The sequence below is a fragment of the Aulostomus chinensis genome, chromosome 7, assembly GCF_037954235.1.
Source record: "Aulostomus chinensis isolate RoL2024-O1b breed Wild chromosome 7, RoL_Achi_v1.0, whole genome shotgun sequence".
In the NCBI taxonomy this organism is placed as follows: domain Eukaryota; kingdom Metazoa; phylum Chordata; class Actinopteri; order Syngnathiformes; family Aulostomidae; genus Aulostomus; species Aulostomus chinensis.
In genome coordinates this window covers 3,528,680-3,550,333 of record NC_141326.1, presented here as the reverse complement: position 1 = coordinate 3,550,333, position 21,654 = coordinate 3,528,680, and the positions used below count along the sequence as shown (strand labels likewise).

General features: G+C 46.4%; 2 protein-coding genes and 2 long non-coding RNA genes across 5 annotated transcripts; 2 read left to right on the top strand and 2 right to left on the bottom strand.

Annotated features, from left to right (window-relative positions):
- The first annotated feature begins 1,644 nt into the window (after positions 1-1,644).
- On the top strand, positions 1,645-2,158 carry LOC147258220 (uncharacterized). The gene is made up of 3 exons (XR_015116877.1): positions 1,645-1,772; positions 1,878-1,974; positions 2,067-2,158. It is a non-coding gene; the product is annotated as an uncharacterized LOC147258220 (long non-coding RNA).
- Positions 2,159-11,588: 9,430 nt separating this feature from the next.
- On the top strand, positions 11,589-13,370 carry LOC147258219 (uncharacterized). Of its 2 annotated transcripts, none has more exons than XR_015116737.1 (3): positions 11,589-11,988; positions 12,683-12,888; positions 13,165-13,370. It is a non-coding gene; the product is annotated as an uncharacterized LOC147258219 (long non-coding RNA). The 2 variants fall into 2 exon arrangements; XR_015116736.1 differs by having other exon boundaries at positions 11,591-11,988; positions 12,683-12,759.
- A 781-nt stretch (positions 13,371-14,151) lies between these two features.
- LOC147258218 (uncharacterized) lies at positions 14,152-17,020 on the bottom strand. Its single transcript, XM_086207651.1, has 7 exons — positions 16,933-17,020; positions 16,654-16,764; positions 16,462-16,548; positions 16,169-16,353; positions 15,793-16,059; positions 15,524-15,708; positions 14,152-15,419 (listed from the first exon to the last, which is right to left on the bottom strand). Exons 1-7 carry the CDS (start codon positions 16,990-16,992, stop codon positions 14,911-14,913), a joined length of 1,404 nt encoding a protein of 467 aa, XP_086063777.1. The 5' UTR covers positions 16,993-17,020; the 3' UTR covers positions 14,152-14,910.
- Positions 17,021-17,183: 163 nt separating this feature from the next.
- On the bottom strand, positions 17,184-17,952 carry LOC147258217 (homeodomain-interacting protein kinase 2-like). Its single transcript, XM_086207618.1, has 3 exons — positions 17,767-17,952; positions 17,470-17,658; positions 17,184-17,369 (listed from the first exon to the last, which is right to left on the bottom strand). Exons 1-3 carry the CDS (start codon positions 17,950-17,952, stop codon positions 17,184-17,186), a joined length of 561 nt encoding a protein of 186 aa, XP_086063744.1.
- Between the last annotated feature and the right edge of the window lie 3,702 nt (positions 17,953-21,654).

The following is a 21,654-nucleotide window of genomic DNA, read 5'->3' as shown; positions in this document are numbered from 1 at the left end:
TGGTAATATTTGAGCTCATTGATTGGTTCTTGAGATGCAGCAGCCTGGCCATTGGTGCATGGCTGCAGCAGGAGCTAGAGTGCAGGTTAGTGGCTGTCGGCTCTTTGATTGAAGTTCAGCTGCGTTTCCATAAGCGTGTAGCCAGGAGTCACACTGACGCTGTCAGCAGGACTGTGAGGGGAGGACTCACTTTTGCCAGCAGAGTCCTAAGAACAGAAGAAAGAATTATTCCAAATTAATGTTCCATGCAATTGGAATCATTTTCTGACCCTTCAATGAGCCCTGAGAGAAATTAGAATTTTTGCTGGTCAAAAATGTGTTGTGCATACGGACCCTCAACAAAGGCCTGAGTTCACACATCAATGTAACCATGTTAAATATGCAACAGGAAGAATGTGGAGGCAGTCTGTGACTACAGAGCAGACAATGGCACCTGCACCCTCAACAACATGGCTGCTTGAAATAAAGGTCCAGCACCTTTAACCTCTCTGGCTGGGGTGACACTGGCCACCGCAAAGTAAGTCATGGTAACACTGCACCCCCCTGAAAAAACTCTGGATCTGCCCCCGGTTAGTGATTCCCAGTGTCTCTAAGAACAGACTGGGAGGTAGAGCCTTTAGTTACTGGGCTCCTCTACTGTGGAACCAGCATCTCTCCATGGGTCAGAGAGGCAGACACATGAACTCCATTTAAGTCCAGGATTAAGACTTTCTTTTATGGCAGAGCCTTCAGTTAGGACTGGTTCAGGTAGCACTGAACCTTTGATAGCGATGCTGCTATAGGCTTAGACTGCTGGGGGACACATCAGGTTACATGGAGCCCTCTCCTCCTCTCCTCTCCTTTCCTTCCTCATCTATTAACATTTCCATGTTTTCCACATTTGGATTATAAACTCTTTTCTTGTCTGTAACAACATCTCCTGCACGTCTGTCCCTCCTGGTGAGGGATCCTCCCCTCCTCACCCTGAGGTTCCTCAGATTTTTCCCTGTTAAAGGTTTTCTATGGAGTTCCTCCTCAGTCGATGTGAGGATCTGAGGGCAGAGGATGTTTTTAAGATGCCAGGTGAAGCCCTTTGAGACAAACTGTTTGAAAGAACGGGCTCTACAAGTAAAACTGCCTTGCCTTGCACAAGGGTTCCCATAGCAGACAAGCAGCTGACAGCAAACTCATGAAGGAATCTCGTCATGAAGGAAAACTCTGATGGCGATGAGGGAGGGCACAGCTCTGTCTGAGCCATTTATTGGTTTAGCATATTTACACTTGATGTTCATCATCTCACTGCTGAATTTGACGTCTTTTGGGTTTAAAACAGAGGAACGCCACTGGTGATGTGAACACCACTGCTGACGAGAACCCCACTGTTGAGTAGAACGTCCCTGTTGACGAGAACGTCATCGCTGAGGAGAACCCCACTGTTGAGGAGAACGTCCTTGTTGACGAGAACCCCACTGTTGATGAGAACGTCCCTGTTGACGAGAACGTCATCGCTGAGGAGAACCCCACTGTTGAGTAGAACGTCCCTGTTGACGAGAACGTCATCGCTGAGGAGAACCCCACTGTTGAGGAGAACGTCCTTGTTGATGAGAACCCCACTGTTGAGGAGAACGTCCTTGTTGACGAGAACATCACTGTTGATGAGAACGTCCCTGTTGACGAGAACGTCATCGCTGAGGAGAACCCCACTGTTGAGGAGAACGTCCTTGTTGACGAGAACATCACTGTTGATGAGAACGTCCTTGTTGATGGGGGAGAGAAACTGGAGGAGAATGATGGTAAGAATTGAAACTCAAATACACCACAACATTATTCAGAGATCCACTGAGTACAAAACTACAGACAGAGAAGCGTCATAAAAATGTTTCTTTGTTGTCTTTCAGTGGTGGAGGACGATGAGCGAGAAGACCATGGCGTCTTGTTTAGCTCCTCCACAGGGTTCGCCCAGGTCCCCACTGAACCAGACCACTGTGTGATAAGGTAGGACTGCTGATCCAGTAGGAAAATGTGGCCAGTTTTATTTTTAATTGTCTGTGAGTGTGCTAACTGTCCTCTGCGTGTCCATGTACCAGGACGAGCCCACGGACCCTGCCATCAGAGAGTTCCTGAGACATCAGGACAATTTTATGGGAAAGCTCTTCAAACTAAAAGCTACCCTGAGGGATTTGGTCGCTGAGCCAGAAGATCTGGATGTTCCACTCAGCAGCAGCCGACTTTGGCCTGGTGCAGATGAATGAGCCGGCACCCTGCAGTCGCTAGACTGTCGGGCCACGATTCTCCTGGTGGTCAGACATGACCTGCTACTGTGCCCTGCGCCAATGTGGCCTGACCACAGATGGGTCTGCCAGGGTTCAGGACCTGGATCGCCTTGAGCCTGCCAAGCTCCTGCTTTGATGACCTGGGCCACCTCTGGGCTGCACAGCCAGGCAATGAAATAATAAAAGATCCAAATGTACCGAATGTGTTGTTGATGTGTCGTGATACATTTTGTTTTCATCTGAAATTATTAAAAAACACTTTGGGTCAAGTTTTGAAAAATCACTTTGCATCTGTAGATACAAATTATCAACTGGTGGGTCAGACTTGAGACTGGACCTCAAAGACTGGAGCCTTGACGTGGACTTGAGACCAAGGCCTTGGAATCCATCTTTGCTCCCCTGCATCCCCCTTAAAGAGCAGGGTGAGACAACAAGAGACGACACTGGAGACCCACAAGACGCTTCAGTAGAAATATACAAAATCACATATATATGTTTTTATTTATTTATTTTTAACAAGGGGTGCAACAAAATAGTCGACTCACGAAATGATACATACGGTACCGTATACTCACGATACGAAATAAAGATTAAAGAAAATCAACAATCAGAAATGTAGAAATCAAATATTCTTTATTTTTTCCTTAAAATGCAGACATACAAGTTTTTGCTGTCAGTACAAAATAAAATGCTCTTTTTTAAAAAAAACAATAGATTTGTATTTTTTTCCCCTTATTTAGACTACAATACAAATACAAACCTTAAATTTCACTTAAAGAAGTGCTGTGTTGTGAACAACGGGGCCAAATCCTTTCTTGATGAAAAGGAAAACAAATGTTCACTCATGCTCAGGGCTGCAGTCCAGTCTAGATCTAGAATGTCTGACCTCAGGGAGCTGGAACACTGAGCCCTCAACAGGTTCAGAACCTCCTATCATGCCAGTGGTGCTCGCTGCAGTCTCCGCTGTTGTGGACCCTCATAGTTGGACCACGGTCTTTGTTTCATCCTCCATCGTCTCACCGTTGCCTTGTCTTTTCCATGGGAAGCCAAAATACATCCACACAACCGATTTGATTGATGAAGGAGCGTCCGCTACTTGTTCGACCCCGTCTTCCTCCATTCAGAAATATTTGTTACACCGCTTCTTCTTCTTCTGTGGCGTTGCTACGGTTTTCTTCTTCTTCTTCGAATTTGTGTGTCCAGTAGGTGAGAGGGTCAAAAATCATCAGTTGGTGTTGCGCAGCACCGTTTTTATTTTTACATTTCTTGCATCTTTGAATTTTATTTTGTCATTTTTATTTCATAAAATGTCATGACGTGAAATTTTGTAACACCCCTAATATATACATATATGCGACTGTATATGTTTCTACATAAGAGCCTTGTCCATTAATATTTACACACTTTATAATGTTCATTTTTTATTGAATTTGTCTGAGAGAGGTGATGATGTCATGATCTCTCTAAATTGACCGTAGGTGTGACTGTGAGTGTGAATGGTTGTTCGTCTCTGTGTGTTTGCCCTTCGATGGACTGGTGACCTGTCCGGGGTGAACCCCGCCTCTCGCCCGTAAGTGCTGGGATCGACTCCAGCCCCCCGCGACCCTTACTAGTGAGGAATAAGCGGAAGACGACAATGGACAATTATGTCATGATCCCTGTCCTGTGTTTCCTGTTGTGTTGTGAAGTCAGTGTCCTGCTTCCTGTGCTCCTCCCTGTGATTGCCTCATGTGTCTCACCTGGGTGATGACACCACCTGTGCTTAGTTCCCTTGTGGATTTTACCTCTGTGTTTCCCTTTGTCCGCGTCAGGTCATTGTCACGAGTCTTAGTTTGTCATCAGTTTCGTGTCAGTTGTCAAGAGTGTTCGTTGTCTTTAGTTCACGTTGTTTGTGTCTTGTCACACGTCTTGTTGTCTCCACTAGCGAGCCTCCAGTGTCCCACTTCCAGTCATGAGCTTCCAGGGTTATGTCTCAAGCCTCCAGCCCCTGTCTCAAGGGTTAGGGTTAGGGTTAGCCTCCAGTCCCCCGCCTCGAGCCTCCAGTCCCCTGCCTTGAGTCTCCAGTCCCCCGCCTCGAGCCTCCAGTCCCCCACCTTGAGCCTCCAGTCCCCCGCCTTGAGTCTCCAGTCCCCCGCCTCGAGCCTCCAGTCCCCCACCTCGAGCCTCCAGTCCCCTGCCTTGAGTCTCCAGTCCCCCGCCTCGAGCCTCCCTCAGCCCTCAGCATCCGTGACGTTTTCAATTTTTCATGTTTTTATCGAGTGTGAGAGACTGTCGGGTTTCCTCACTCTTTTAACTCAGGTTTTTAACTGATTTAATGTGCAGTTGTCAGAGAAGACATTCATTTGTGGTATGACAGGAAAGAAAATAAGGGAAAAGAAATGGCAGCTTCTCAACTTTGTTTCTGGCACAGCAAAGCTGGCCATGTACGTGTCCAGGAGAAACAGAGTTGAGGAGCGGCCAGGACAGGACGCGGCCTCAGTGTGGCGCTGCAACGTGAGGTGCAGACTGACGCTGGACTTTGGTTTTCATAAAATGTCCGGTGACCTGCAAACTTTTATGGAAACCTGGTGCCATAATGGTATTTTATGTGCTATTTAAGACAACAAATTTTTACACTTTACTGAATTTTTTAAAAACTAAATTGACAAATTGTAGGAAAATTGTGTTTTAAATGTGTTGTTTTTAAGAGTGCTTTTAAGTTTGGAAACTGTACATTTCTCAAAATAAAGTGGAGTTAAAAAATTAAAACAAAAATCTTCCTGTGAGAGAGGAGTGAGAGTGGAGGAGCAGAGCGGGAGGGAGAGTTTTGGCTTCTTTTCCCTTTTTTTCTATCTTTTTTTTCTCTTTATTCTTTTGCTTTCTGGGTGTAAGTCACCATTGTTGAAACACGTCGTGTCTCATCGCAGACAAGTGTTCATGATATTAAACAACAGAGCCGAGGAGTTGAACTATCGCTTCATGGTGCGGGTGGACGGTTCGACTACCCACTGTTCGCCACCTCCTCCCTGTTAAAATGCTTCGGCTGCGGGGAGGAGGGACACCTTGTCCGAGCTTGTCCGAACCGGGCCGCTTCGGCCGAGGCGGGACCCGCTCCGCAGGGTTTGGAGCCGGGGGCGGCGGCAGCGGCCCTGACAAACCGGGGGTGAGTGAGACCGGGAAGATAGGTGATACAGGTGAGGTGGTGGGGGAGACACAGGTGAGATAGTGGACATGTTAGGTGAAAGGGAGGGGAATGAGGTGGTGGGGGAGACAGGTGAGTTTGTGGAGGAGAGAGGTGAGGTGGTGGAAGAGACAGGTGAGTTGGGGGGGACAGGTGAAGTGACAGGTAAGTTAGATGAGTTGGGTGAGTTGACAAGTAAGTTAAGTAAGACAGGTGAGGTGACAGGTGAGTTGGGTGAGACAGGTGAGATGTCAGTTGAGTTTGGTCGGACAGGTGAGTTGTGTGAGGATGGTGCAGCTCCTGAGGTTGGAGTGATGGAGGCTTGTGTGCCTGAGTGGACGCCTGCTCCTGTGAAGCGGCGCAGCAAACACAGAGGCGTGCTGAATGCTGCGGTGGGCGGTAAAGCTGGCCGACTGGTTGGTCGACAGACTGCTGCAGACAGCAGTGACAGTGATGGGAGTGTGTCTGACCTCAGTGACTTGTCCCACACCCAGACGACTGCTAGTCAGGAAAACAAAAGGTATCCTGCAAAAGTGTTTAAAACGTTTCTGCAACAAACCAAAGGCATAAAGGGCCTTGATCTGGATCAGCACTTTCCAGATAAACTTCTATTTCACAGCCCAGCAAGGCAGCTCATTAAAAACAGAGCAACATCTCACTGATCAAGAAATATTTAGATTGAAAAAACAGATGAATAAAGTGAGAAAGCAACTTAGTTTTTAATTGTGATGAGGATGTTGGCTCTAATTTGAATTATGGTTTTATTTTTTTATGGCCCATTGTTTTTTTGTTTTTAACGTCCCCTACACAGCGACTACTTTTAGAGTGGGGACGTTAAATGTAAATGGCGCCAGACAAACGGGCTTTGGTGTTTGACACAGCACGGATCAAACATATTGATGTGTTATTTTTACAAGAAACTCACAGTGATGAGAGCGATGAGGCGGACTGGAACAAGGAGTGGGAAGGGCAGGTGGTTTTGAGCCATAACACCAGTCTCAGTGGTGGAGTGGGCTTCCTGTTCTCCAGAACCTTTACTCCATCATCCCTGGAGGTGGAGCACGTAGTAAAGGGGAGGTGTTTTTTAGCCAAAGCACAGTTTGAGCATCGTACTCTGGTTTTTATCAATATTTATGCTCCAACCAAGACGACAACAGAGAGGAAGAGCTTTCTAGAGAAAATTCATGCTCGATTGAATCGCTGTGGCTCAGAGGATTTTTTAATCTTGGGTGGGGATTTTAACTGAGCCTCATCCGGCCTCCCAACACACTCTGAAGCAGCTGGTCTACTCTCACGGCCTCCTGGATGTGTGGACAAGGATGCACACAGATTGATGACAGTCCACGTGGTCCCAACTGAGAGAGGATAGGATCTCTTTAGCCAGACTTGACCGTTTTATTGTTTGAAGCATCATTTTAATGTTTTTAAGGAGTGTAGAATCATGCCAGCTGGTTTTTACCAATCATTCTTTGGTTTTATGTCATGTTGCTTTTAAAAATATTTTACCCAAGAGTGCTTACTGGCATTTTAATTCGGTTTTAACATTTGATAACGGTTTTAGAGAGGTGTTAAGTTATTTTGGACTTCTTTTTAGACACAGGAAGAGTGATTTTACATGTCTCAGGCAGTAAGTAACTTTAAAAAAATTTTCTTTCAATATGGTAACGGCTTCTGTATGCATTTATTTGTTTCCCCCCCCCCCCCTTTTTATAAACGTATATAATTCATGCTTTTATTTTTTGTGCTCTTCTGGCGGAAGTAACGATCGCATAACTAAATGAAACTGACGCAGCTTTGTAACGGGCGGAACGGTTAAAAACGGATTGCGCTGTCCATGAAAGGACACTCTTCAGAATTTTAAGCGCCTAGCCAGAATTGGGAACAAGGTATTGTGTGATAAATATTTGTTTTGTTTTGTTTGAACTTGCTCTGATGTGTAATTTGGTTTATTTGCTGTGTTTGAAGTGTTTAAATGTATAGCGGTGTTCATAGTCTTTGACGTTAAGCTGATGGAGTTACAAGAGCTGTCTTATTTCTTCATGTATTGTTGTCGATGTCAATTAGTTATTCATTAATGCACTTAAGTATGGTTTTGTCATGAAGTTTATGTTTTTAAGATTTAATTGTATTTATTTAACTGTCTTATCTAGCTCTTACGGTGTTTCATGGAAGGATAATGGCCGAATGAAAATGAAGACTTCTGAGAAACATCAGTACGCCTTTACCATTGACTGGCTGGGGTCGCTCCACAGGCAGTGGTGGGACCGCGGCAAAACTGAGATGAAACTCTTGTGTCAGCAGGATACTGTCAATGTCACACAAAGTACCTGTAGGTCTATGAAAGACCTGGAGACTGAGATTGTGGAACTAGAAACAATCAGCGGTTCCACAGGAGGACGGTGATATATTGAAATCCTCAAGTCCAAAAAAATGGCTTTAGCCAACCTGCTAGATACCAAGGTGCAGGGTGCACTGGTCCAGTCCCGGGTCCAGAACCTCACCGAGATGGATGCTCCCTCTAGCTTCTTCTTCAGCCTGGAGAAGAAGCATGGGCAGAAAAAAAGTAGTCCACTCTCTGCTCTCTGACACGGGGAAGGAACTAACCGAGCCTGACCAGATAAGAAGGCAAGCTGTGGACTTCTATTCGTCCCTCTACACCAGTGAGTACGAGGAGAACGATGGACTGTTGGAGGGGTTCTGTGGTGAACTACCTCAGGTCTCTACGGAGACGAATTCGCAGCTGAATCGGCCACTACAAATGGAGGAGCTGCACGCCGCTCTGCAGAGCATGCAGGGACGGAGGGCTCCCGTCTTCGATGGCCTGACTGTCGAGTTTTACAAAGCCTTCTGGAACATTTTAGCGCCTGATATTTTAGAGGTTTTTAATGAATGTCCGGCTTCAGGTTCTTTGCCATTGTCCTGCCGCAGGGTGGTTGTAACCTTCCTGCCAAAAAAAGGAAATTTGCAGGTGTCACGACCCGGCTCGGAGATCGTGACATCAAAGGAGGGAGACGCGGAGTCAACATGAAACACAACTAATAATTTATTATTAACAATGCAAAATCAAAACAAGGCAAACCATAACGTACAATGGAGCGTGGTTATCAGTAGTGTCAGTGGTGAGTGCGAGTGTGTGCATGAGTGTACAGGGGGTGTAATGTGTGCGGTGTGATGGATGCAGAGAACTAAAGACGTAACTCAAGAAACGCAACCATCGCTCCAATGTGGGCCAGGAGGAGTGAGCGAGAGCCAGCCGGCCAGGTTGGCCGCCTGCCTTATAGCTGGGAGACGCCGGGCCCAGGTGCTCCCAATTAGTCAGCAGCTCCGCCCCGTAAAGCTCCAACCTGAGAAGGGAAGGAAGTCACACAATTGATGCCACGCCCCCATGCCCGTGACCATGGGGACGTGACACAGGACATTAAGAACTGCCGCCCTGTGCACGGACTACAAGGTTCTGTCCAAGGCTTTGGCTAACAGGCTGAGAGAAGCTATGGAGCAGGTCATCCACCGGGACCAGACCTACTGTGTGCCTGGCAGGTCTATGGTAGACAACGTCTACCTAATACGAGATGTTTTGGAGGTCTCCAGCTCATTGGGCAGAAGTATTGGTCTCATTTTGCGAGACCAAGAAAAGGCTTTTGAACACAACTTCCTCTGGAAAACCATGGAGAAGTTTGAGTTCAGCCCTGGCTTCATTGCCAAGATCCAGGTGTTGTACAATGGCATTGAGAGTATACTGAAGTTCAACGGCAGTCTGTGCGCTCCTTTCAGGGTGCAAAGGGGCATCCGGCTGTCACGGTCCCTTTCTCCCATCCCCCTCCTGTCACTCAGCTGCAGTGTCTTTCCACTCTACCTCCCTCTGCTCCACTCTACCTGCCAGCCACTCCCACCTCATCAGCCCAACTCTGCTCACCTGCCTACACAGCTGCAGCTCATCCTAATCAGCCCTGCATATAAGCCTCTCCTGCACTTTCACTCGTTGCCAGATTGTTCTTCCGCAGTATGCGAGACTTTCCAGCATTCTTCTGGCTGATCACCTGGTACCGACCCAGCCTGTTTCCGACCTGCTCTCCTCGTCTGCCTCTTGGTAAACTCACCTGCCTTCCATCCCTGACCTCATGCTCTGCCTCGGTGTTTCTGGTGTCTGACTGCTTTGCTGGTAATTACTCATCTGCCTGGCCTTGGCTGTCCTCCTGCCTGCTAAGGGAACTGAACTGTTTGGAGCCGGGGGCTCTGGAGCTTCCCCTCCCCTGGACCTTACAGGCTGAAGAGCGAACTTTATCCTGCGGTTACTCGTACTGCTCCGTACCTTGTTTGCTGTGGAGAAAATAAAGGTCATTACCAACTCTTCCTGTTCTCCGGTGTACTGCATTTGAGTCTAAACCACACCCGTTTCACTGGCAGGGCTGTGCTGTCTGGGATGCTCTATGCACTCTCCCTAGAACCCCTCCTTTGTAAAATTCGCACATGCGTTGTTGGCCTGATTTTACCTGGTTTTAATAACAGCACTGCTTATCTGCCTATGTGGATGACATTGTTATCAAAAGGATGTGGATTTAACCAGTTCTTTTAATGTTCTGTCTGCGGCGAGGGTGAACTGGAGGAAAAGTGAAGCCCTTGCAGTTGGTGAATGGCATGACGCTCTCCAAGTTGTGCCTCAGAATTTGTCTTGGAGAAAAGACGATCTAAAGTACCTTGGTGTCTTCCTGGGGAACGAGGCAATGACCAAAAGAAAGTGGGAGTGCGTCGAAGGAAAAATTAACAAATGGAAGTGGCTACTTCCTCACATGTCTTAGAGGTAGAGTTCCTGTGGCTGAACAACCTGGTAGCTTCAGTGCTGTGACACCGCCTCGCCTGTATGGATCCTCCATCAGGTTTACTGGCCCAGATCCAGGCTGATGGCAGCGCTGTGCCGAACCAAGACCCTGGTCCTCGGACAACTAGTGTACACTGCGGGGCCGGCGCTGGTGGATTCCCAGGCTGTGGCCTCTCTGCTGGGTATTCAGTCCACTTGAGTAGCTCAGAAGGTCCTGGGCTTTTGGAAGCAGAGGCTCTCTGGGAGGGAGAGAAGCCTCCTCGTGGACCACAGCCGAGGCACCGAACCTGATCGAGATGATCCTTTTCCAGAGGTATATATGAGTCCTAATTTTGGAGAGCTGGATGGACCTCTCCTAAAAAACTCCAGGGTGCTCGGCCTGCACACAGCCGACAGAAAAACCCTCTACAAAAACTGCGTGAACGTGTTGAACAGGAAAGGACTGTGTAGCAGAGCGGCCACTGCATGGACCGACAGGCTGGGAGGAGATGGAGTGAGTCCACAGTGGAGAATTTTATACAAACCTCCCCTCAAGAAAAGAACAGCCGACCTCCAGTGGAGAATTTTACATGGTGCCATCGCCTTTAAAGTGTTTTTAAAAAATCAAAAAAATCTTCTAATTTGTGCGTACGGTAGGTGAGAGGGCCAGAAATCATCAGTTAGTGGTGCGCAACACTTTTTTTTACATTTCTTGCATCTTTGAAATAATTTTGTCATTTTTTATTTCATAAAATGTCCATCCATCGTTGTCTTCCGCTTATTCCTTACTAGTAAGGGTCGCGGGGGGGCTGAAGCCTATCCCAGCACCTACGGGCGAGAGGCGGGGTTCACCCTGGACAGGTCACCAGTCCATCGCAGGGCCAACATACAGAGACAAACAACCATTCACGCTCACAGTCACACCTACAGTCAATTTAGAGAATCAATCAGCCTCGTCCCCAATTGATGTCTTTGGATGGTGGGAGGAAGCCGGAGTACCAGAGAGAACCCACGCAGGTACAAGGAGAACATGCAGACTCACAAAGAAAGATCTGGCGCCGGAGCTGGGACTCGAACCCGGAACACTCTTGCTGTGAGGCCACAGTGCTGACCACTACACCACCGTGCAGCGTCATAAAATGTCATGACGTGAAATTTTGTAACACCCCTAATATATACATATATGCTACTGTATATGTTTCTACATAAGGGCCTTGTCCATTAATATTTACACACTTTATAATGTTCATTTTTTATTGAATTTGTCTGAGAGAGGTGATGATGTCACGATCCCTGTCCTGTGTTTCCTGTTGTGTTGTGAAGTCAGTGTCCTCTTTCCTGTGCTCCTCCCTGTGATTGCCTCATGTGTCTCACCTGGATGATGACACCACCTGTGCTTAGTTCCCTTGTGGATTTTACCTCTGTGTTTCCCTTTGTCCGCGTCAGGTCATTGTCATGAGTCTTAGTTTGTCATCAGTTTCGTGTCAGTTGTCAAGAGTGTTCGTTGTCTTTAGTTCACGTTGTTTGTGTCTTGTCACGCGTCTTGTTGTCTCCACTCGCGAGCCTCCAGTGTCCCACTTCCAGTCATGAGCTTCCGGGGTTCTGTCTCAAGCCTCCAGCCCCCGTCTCAAGGGTTAGGGTTAGCCTCCAGTCCCCCGCCTCGAGCCTCCCTCAGCCCTCAGCGCCCGTGACGTCAGGGAGCTGACAGGGACCTCTCCCGACCTTGTGGAGCCTCCCTCAGCTGGCTCTGCAGAGCCAGAACATCTATCACCACTGTTGTGGTAAGTTCCACTTGCAACAACAACAACAAAATAATTTGGAACACTGAACTCATCAACAGTTTACCACTGGTGTTTGTGTCACAGCATTTAAAACATTCAACCACACTTTTAAAACACATTAGCATCAGAAATATGAAGTTCATTCTTCTCTGAGGGCTGTCCTCACTCCAGCCAATTCACAGTAATTCATCAACACTGTGTGTGTGTGTGTGTGTGTGTGTGTGTGTGTGTGTGGTGGCACTCTGCTCCAGTAACATATGAGGTAGAGTGAGAGCCATCGCTCCATGCTAGACTACGAGCCTACATGGTCATCACGCAGTCACTGCTGGCCTGACGGCAACAAGAGTCTGACAAATTGATACCTTTATGTATTAAGACCTGCAGTTTAATGCAATTTGTCTTTTCTGATTTCTATTGTAGTTTGGATGAAGGTATGAAAGAGTTTTGTTATTTTAATGACTAAAAACAGAGAAAGGCAGCTTCTGAACAGTTCTGAATAAACTGTACCTGTGTGGAGGCACAGCAGACGTCACAAGTTTGTTCAGCGTCGATCTTACAGAAGCCTGTTTGCACCATCTAGTGGCAGGTACTGGTAACACAGGGCTGCTGCTGATCTCAGCCTGAATAAAAATGCGTGTGTGTTAGTGTGTGTGTGTGTGTGTGTGTGTGTGTTGGCTCTCTCTCATTTCTGCAGCAGGACTTTTCTGTACCAGTCACTTCATTTATTAACACAAAGACAGAGGGCTGCAACCCAGTGGAGTCCCAGCTCAGGTGGGCCTTTTTAAGCCGGTGTTGTTTGGTGATGGGGTCGGTGTGAGATCACCAGGGCTGACATCATGCAGAGGAGCTGACGGTGTTTATCCACAGTGCTTTTGTATTTCCTCAAGACCACACAAGAAGGTGACAGCAGTGACGGACGACAGCTTTAAATGAGTTACAAATAAAGATTTAAATGTGTACTTTTTTTTTATCAAACAAAACACTCAACTCAATCTGCTTTGTCCCCTGTTCACCTTTTTAAAATACCATCTTCATGATCTGTAACCTTGTGCTGCTTCAATCTCGTCTCTCCCTTTGGGAATTCGAGTTAGAATGTGAAAAGCCCAAATTAAGAATTTTATTTGATCGTCATCAATCATTAAATTATTTGTAATCACAAGTATTTCTCATCTCGAGGTCCAGGGCTCACAACCAGAGGCTGCTGGGTGACCTGAGCTCTCTCTCTACAGCCACTAGAGGGGGCAGCAGCATCAACATCAAGGCTCAACAGTTTCCACATCAGAAGTTCCAAACATTTTAGCAGGACCAGCTCGCTTGCAGATTGCTGTCATGTAGCAATGTTAGCATGCTTTAAAAATACAGGAGCATACTTTTACAAATAAGTTTGTGAATTGCTATCATTCATTCAAATGTTTATCCTGAAATATATGCTGCTAGCACATTAGCATGCTAAATGTTAACAGCAACAGGTAGCCACCTGGAGAAAGACATACATTTTAGTGTATTATGATCCTCTTGTATGCGAAATACTCACATGCTAACAACAACAGCTGCCTTTCCATTTGTTATTCCATCCATCCATCCATTGTCTTCCACTTATTCTTGTTAAGGGTCACAAGGGGGGTGGAGCCTATCCTACCTGCTTCTGGGCGAGAGGGTTCACCCGGGACGGGTCACAAGTCCATGGCAGGGCCAACACATATAGACAACCATTGGCTCTCCCAGCCACGCCTACGGTCAATTTAGAGTCTGGATTAACCTGGTCCCTCTTGATGTCTTTGGACTGTGGAGGAAGCTGGAGTACCAGAGAGAACCCAGCAGGAACAGGGAGAACATGGAGACTCACCCAGAAAGACCCCATATGTATCAACATACATTATGTATCAACATTAAAATAGTAGCATGTTGCTGGCAATTTGGCATGCTAACGTACGAGCAGCAAAATATTGCTTGATGTGTAGCGGTGTAGTATGTAGCGATGTTAGCATGGTAGCATTGGGCAAAGATTTCCTGCTTTTAGCAGGGACATTTATTTGATCATGAAGGTGAGGGCGTCAGCGTCATTTAGAGATAGATTTATAACACTTCTCTTCATGTCATATTACAACAAAAATGACAGATAAACAAATGGTTTCACCTCTGAAAAGGCACTTTATTAGTCAACATTGATACAATGGAGAATCTACATCGATAGCATTCATTGCCTTCAGGCTAGTGAGGCTGTGAAGGGCCATAAAACCCAATATTGTCTTGATGATATTCTGAACACACATCAGACAGCGACATCAAATCCTTTACATTTTATTTTCAAGCACATTTTGGACATTCAGTGCAGCTCAATGTTCTTGATATCAATCTTTCTTCTTCCTGATTTTGAAGGATGTTGGTGGCTGCTCCTGTTTGAAAAACCTCCAGGCTGAAGACTCATAGTGGTGAAGATGATCGTTGTGAATTCCCTTCTTGAGTGTTAAGTTCATATGAATGTCTTCATTTAATTTCAGTTCATATGTTATTTTATCATTTTGATCAGGCATCATTTAGTTGGGTAGTTGACATTGAGTCAGGACCTTCAGGGAGCAGCCAAGTTCATGTTTGGGAACTTTTTGGGTCCTTGGTTTTTCTCAGGCATTGACATAATGATGCTAAACTGTAGCTGCTCAAACCCTTTTTTCAATAAAGGAGTTAAATGTCATCCGTGTCCTGATCTGTGTCTCTTATAGGGGTACGTCCTTGGGAGTCGTGGTCCACCGAAGAGTTCCGTATCCAAAAGGTTATTGAATCGTGATGAAGGGATGCTGGAGTGAGAGGTGGTGGTCTTCAACTTCAGATGGGGGTTGACTGGTGGGACTGCTGGAGTGTTTGGAAACAGGAGGGGGCATGACGGCCGGAGGGGGTCTGATGGAGGGATGGCTAGAGGGGGAGTTAACAGGAGGGGGTATGACGGCCGGACAGGGGGGTGGGATTGCTGGAGGGGTTGTTGACAAGAGGAGGCATGAAGGCATGAGAGAGAGGAGGGATGGTGGGATTGATAGACGGGTAGTAAAAAGGAGGAGGCATGATGGGATAAGTGGGACGTTGAATGGGGGGAACGACAGAGGGGTAGTAAACATGGGGGGGCATGATGGGACGAGTTGGACGTTGAATGGGGGGAATGATAGAGGGGTAGTAAACATGGGGGGGCATGATGAGACAAGTGGGATGTTGACTGGGGGGCATGAAGGAGGGGTAATAAACAAGAGGGGGCATGACGGGATGAGTGGGGGGTTGGATGGGGGGTTGGATGGGGGGTATCCTGGGGGGCAGGTAGTACACATGGATGGGATTGGGAGCAGGTTTTGGGGGGGCAATATGGATGAGGGTAGGGAGGGAAGAGGGGGATGATGGGAGGTTTTCGGTCCTGGTGTTCTCCTGCTTGGGTTCCTGGTGAGGCTCTGAAAGTCAACATCAATCACAGTCACATGTTAAACACAAAAAGTCTCAGTGGGTCGTCAGAGAACTCTGATCTGATATTTAGCTTCTCTACACGTCCACTCACCCGTCCTTCCTCCCTCCATCTCTGGACAAGCTGCAGCCTTCTTTGTTGTCTTCTTCTTCTTCTTCTTCTGATTTTTCTCAGGCTGTTTATCACTTCTTTTCTTGCTTTTCTTGCAATTTCCATCATTCTTCTTTTTACGGGTGACGCCCTGGTTGGGGGGCTGGGCCAGGCTCGTATCACCGGCTCTGTAAAATCATTTTTAGGATGTTGAAAGTGAGTCATATAAATTAAAACCTCTAATTATGATCAGGTCAAGAAGGGGACCCTACCTGTGTGAAGGCCCATCGGTCTTCATCCTTTTCGGTGCTGGGCTTTGATTCCCATCGTCACCTCCATCGTCAGCCTCATCTCTTTTGCGCTTCCTTGTAGCAAGAACACGCGGCCTCTTGGGCTTTGGTGCTGGGCTGGAATTCCCATCCTTACCATCATCACTTTCATCTCTCTTCCGCTTCTGTCCGGTGGAAGGAAGAGGAGGCCTCTGCTGGGTTGTCTGGGCAATCCAGGGTAATGTTGCAATTTGGATGCAGGTCTTGGCACTGCAAGACAAGAACACATTCCATCAGATGTGCAAGTACAAAATATAAAGAGTGTTTCCTGATGAAGAAGAGAGCACAAACTTAGAATGAAATCAGAGTGTTGACTTACTAGGTGCTGGTGGTGCTATGAGCCTGTAAGTGCTCCATGGACATAAACGTGTGCTCCAGCACCTCATGGGGTGTGATCCGTTTTGAGGGATCCAGCTGAAGCATCTTCTTGATCAGATCGACAAACATTTGTAGATCAGACCTCTGGGCTGCTTGATCAGCAGGATCCTGCAAATAAGCACCGTACTGGAACACACAAGGATCAAGGTCAGGGGTATCTTCAACTCTGACTGGAGTGCTTGAGCTACACTCCAAAAATATGTTCATTTGCACATTTTGACAGTTGACACTTACATGGAGAAGGTCATCTAAGCAGCTGAGCTCAATCATCCTGGTGTCCAGGAACATGGCTCCTGTCTCCAAACAAAAGAGCTCTGGTGTCTGAAGAAAGAGAACCACATTTTAATGAACTCTTTTGAGTGCAGAGAAAGAATAAAAATGTTGTGTGGTTCAGTTGGATGTGAGCAGTAGTGAAGAGGTACAAACCTTGAGTTCCCACAGACCGTCTTCATCTTGATGGAAGTAGTTGGCAGTCTTCCATCCAGACTCCAACATGAATTGAGGAATTGGACCCTGGGTATCAGTGATGAACCTGAGCTGAAGGTAGAGCACAAAGTCAACTCATGCTAGCAGTCAACACAGAGGACTTAGAAGCACTCATTTTGATACTGTGAACTCCTGTATTTGTACTCCAAACAACTTCCAACTACACCAGTATAAATATATATACCTGCACACACACAGTGGACTTTAAGGGGAACTTACCAGGTTGTACTCGTTGGACCCAGGGTAGAGAAACTCTCCAAGGAACATGTAAACGGCCATGTTGCCCACAGACCACACGTCAATAGCTTCCGTGTATGGCAGCCCCAAAATGATTTCTGGAGCACTGAGAGAGAATCAACAGAAAAAAATCACATGAACCGTGAGAAGTACTTCCATTACCTTCAATGAAGTAGATTCACATAGTTGGCCAACAATACAGCCACGAAGAGATCAATTATTGCTGCAGTTCCTTACCGGTTTGCAAGGCACTGAAGAGTAGTGCCCTGCTCTGCCTCACAGGCTTCAAGGGCAAGGCCAAAATCAATGATTTTGATGCGGAAGGGCTGTTTCTGATGGTCCACAAGCATGACATTATCAAGCTTGAGGTCACTATGCAGAATTTGGGCCTCCTTTAAATGGCATAATCCACTTGCCAGCTGAAAGAGTGTTAAAGGAGAAAACATGAATGGATCACAAGGACAAGAGTATTCCATCATGACCCCTTTTGAATTGTGGAAGGAATGTTGTAGAACATACCTGATGGATGATGGGCCTGATAGATGTCAGACTCAGAGGTTTGAAGCGTCTTGCCTCCATGACGCTGTGCAGAGTCTGCTGTAAAAGCTCAAACTCCAGACAAGCGTCTCCGTTTAAGGAGAAGGCCTGCTCCCAGTGGATGAAGAGAGAGCTGTGGTCCAGCCTCTTTATCTTCTGCAGCATGTTTATCTGCAGATGTATGAAAAAGATGATATTAAGTTGAGTTGTTTGGTCATAAACTTTATTGGACCACTGTGCCAAGTATTTTCACTGATGATGCAGCGTTGATTGTCCTACCTCACGTCTGGCATCGTCTCTGTTCATGGTTTTGAGGGCCACTATTCTCTGATGGCCGTTCTTGTCAGTCCTCCTACACTTGATGACTTTGCCAAAGGCGCCCTGTCCCAGAAAGCACAGGACCTCGTAGGTGGAGGTTCCAGACTGCAGAATGCTTCCATGGACCAGTTCGTCTCTGTAAGCCATAGTTGGTTTTCTGAGACTGAAATAAAGACACGACATTGAGAACACGAGCGAGACGTCTCTTTCTACGTGTGAAAGATCAACAATTGAAACTAGACGTGATAAGGTTGATGACAAAGTTAATATTCGGTCTCACCCTGCTTCAATGGGGCAAATTTAAAACTTCAATACTGTGTCTGATATAATTGACATCTTCAGGAACAAACGACCGCTTTGTATTCAAACCCTTTTAGCTCACCTGTTCACAACAAAATACCGTTCTCTGTATAGAAACGGGGATTATTTGTGTTTTGATGTTGTCTTCCTCTGACAAAGGTTGCACCAAGGTTGAAATGTCTGAGGTGATCAAGTGAGGTCTTTTATAACTTTTGAAAATGACCCCATGTTGGCAGGCAGGGTTGTGTGATGTGAGAAGATGTCTGAATTCTGACTCAGTTAGAATTCCGATTGTGCCAAGATGACCCACATGACTGGGCAGGTGGGGTTAGCCTAGCCTGCTAATGTTGCGAATGTAATGCTAACCAATGTTGTTGATTCACAAAGATTAATAAATCTGCAATAACTTATTTATGAGAGATCTTTAGTGGTCCCTGCCTCAAATTAATTTTGAACTGTTTTATTGATTTTAAATGACTTTTGAATGTTTTAATTCACGTATTTGATTTTGAACTCTTTCTAACTTTCAATTCCCTCTTTACCTCTGTAAAGCACGATGAATTTCCCTGTGCATGAATGGTGCTATACAAATAAATTTGCCTTGCCTTGCCTTGCCTCTCTGTTTCTGACTGTGGTCTCCTGATCAGGTTGAATGTGGAGCGAGCCCCTCTTTACCACCTGGATGTCTACTCTACCTGGGAAAATATAAATGTGTAGACTCACTGTGTGGGTGTATTGAATGAGTATTTTTATTTCTCTGTTTGCATGCAAAAATGCATGAATTTCAAGCTGAACTGACCTTCTTTATGATCCAAAGTGCTTAACAGGATTCTGCAGTTTACTCACAAATCTCTGGAGAGGCCCCCATGTGGCGTCGTGTCTGGGATCCATCATGCAGCGCGTCCATGTGGTGGGTAGCAGACCTGGCAGAAAGCATCAGTTTCACTGAGGCAACGACTCCATCCATCAGCTCATCAGCAGCTCGTTCCTCCTCAACTGTCACCGTGACCTCTGTTTAGTGAATGGCCTCACGAGTACCAAAGACACTTCAATGACGCTCTGGTAACTTTCTGTTGAGATGTGAGTCCTCATGCTCGCGCTGTGCCAGCTTGCTGCCAGTGCTCGATTGCACTGCTGGCCTCTGTGTGGAGTGGAAAGGCCACACTGAAGGTGCCATATTTTGCCTGGTGGTGCCGTCTAACAGTGTATTCACTGCAAACAACAGCAGCGGCTTTGCCTTTCTGAAACCAGGCAGGATGAATGCATGAATTCATACTTCACTCTGCACCCAACGTAGTTGACAACCTTCAACATAAAAACCAAAAAGTTGCGTTGCACCAGTGGCAGCTGACCCATGGAGGGCGCTAGGGTGCCGCCCCACCACATTGCCTTCTATAAGACATTAAAAAATTAGGGCAAAATGAAATAATAAAGTAATATTCTGATCTGTACGTATGTGTATATTTAGATGAGCAGGATAATTTTATATAGTCAATGATGAGTAAAGTTTTTTTGTTCATCCGTGTAAACGTTACCTTTTTCTGGTGATTTTAATCTGATTATGTACGAAATCGGGACATTTAAATTTTGTGACCACTGAGGAATCAAAGTTGAATAGTGTCGCGTAGACTTCTTCTTCACGGCAGCGTTTGTAGTCTTTGGAAAGGGGAGAAGCTACTGAATCGATCGACACCTACCATTCCAAGAACTGCAAATCCCAGCTACGTAAAACTTCAAGCGTAAAACCTGCGCAAACTATGCGCTCTCGCCGTCTTTTACACGCAGCGCCCCACAGACGAAGGCAGACCGCTGAACAAAAGCCAAAAGCTCCAATAGTAGACAACTAAAATTAAAATTTATTGTAATTTGGAGCCGGTTAAAATAATCCCTTTGGCACAATTTGAAAACTGAGTTCTCTCCTGGGTGTATCCTTACAAAATCCTTGATGTGGGCTACACTGTTGGCCCAAATTCTATCAACTTTGGTAAATTTGTGGTCAAGGAGTGGATGAAGCCTATCAGTGGTGTTTGGGTGCCTGAAATCATTGCTGGCATAGTGTTTTCCTCTGTCAAAAAAATAAAATATTTTGGCGAGAGTAAAAAACGAAATTTTTCCTCTGGTTTATTCCAATTGACTCAGGCTTAATGACAGATACAACACTTCTGACACTTGGAACACATTCTCTGAAGTCCCTAGATGTCCAAGGACACCAAGAACATGCATATAACCTTTAGTAAAGTGTAGTAATACACATTTACGATGGGTATGTCTTTTTAGGTGTTTTTTTTCGTGAAAATATGCTGCGAGTGGAAGAGGTTTTAAGTCATGGCAGTTGGAGACGATGGGACAGAGACACAAAATGGAGAGAAAGATCAAATAATTCATTTAAGTCCCTTAATACAACATGTATTGAGAGGAAAACATGTCAGGAGAAGATTGACCGAACAGAGCGTGGACCTGATCAGCCGACCATCGCAGTCAATCAGCAGTCCAAAGACAGAGGGAGGCGCTACACCTGGTCTTTTTCCTGGACCTGGTTTAGCAACGAGGATTGGCCAACTGAGTGTAGTGAAGCTAACGCTTTATTCTGCTCTCCCTCTCCTCCTTTTTCAAATGTCAGGATCTGACCCAGCATGGATCAATACAGCTATCACTGAGTGAAGCACTGTTCTGAAAAGGCAAAGAAGCATGAACAAACTGCGATCCACATGGAAAATGCACTGAGACTTGAAAAAAACGTTTCATGTCAGCTCGATGAAGGCTGCAGGATCAGGATCCGCAAGCACAATGAGGAGGTTGGCAAAACAGGCACATCCTCTCTAAAATGATGACCAAGCCCATGATTTCCAAGAGAGGATTTTTGAGTTCGGGCTGCACGGTGGTGCAGTGGTCAGCACTGTGGCCTCACAGCAAGAAGGTTCCGGGTTCGAGTCCCGGCTCGGGCACGGGATCTTTCTGTGTGAGTCTCCATGTTCTCCCCGTGTCTGCGTGGGTTCTCTCTGGGTACTCCAGCTTCCTCCACAGTCCAAAGACATGCAATTGGGGACGAGGCTGATTGATACTCTAAATTGACCATAGGTATGAATGTGAGTGTGAATGGTTGTTCGTCTCTCTATGTCGGCCCTGCGATGGACTGGCGACCTGTCCAGGGTGAACCCTGCCTCTCGCCCGTTGACGCTGGGATAGGCTCCACCTTTAACCTCTCTGGCTGGGGTGACACTGGCCACCGCAAAGTAAGTGATGGTAACACTGCACCCCCCTGAAAAAACTCTGGATCTGCCCCTGGTTAGTGATTCCCAGTGTCTCTAAGAACAGACTGGGAGGTAGAGCCTTCAGGTACCGGCTCCTCTACTGTGGAACCAGCATCTCTCCATGGGTCAGAGAGGCAGACACATGAACTCCATTTAAGTCCAGGATTAAGACTTTCCTTTATGACAGAGCCTTCAGTTAGGACTGGTTCAGGTTGCTCTGAACCATTGATAGCTATGCTGCTATAGGCTTAGACTGCTGGGGGACACATCAGGTTACATGGAGCCCTCTCCTCTCCTC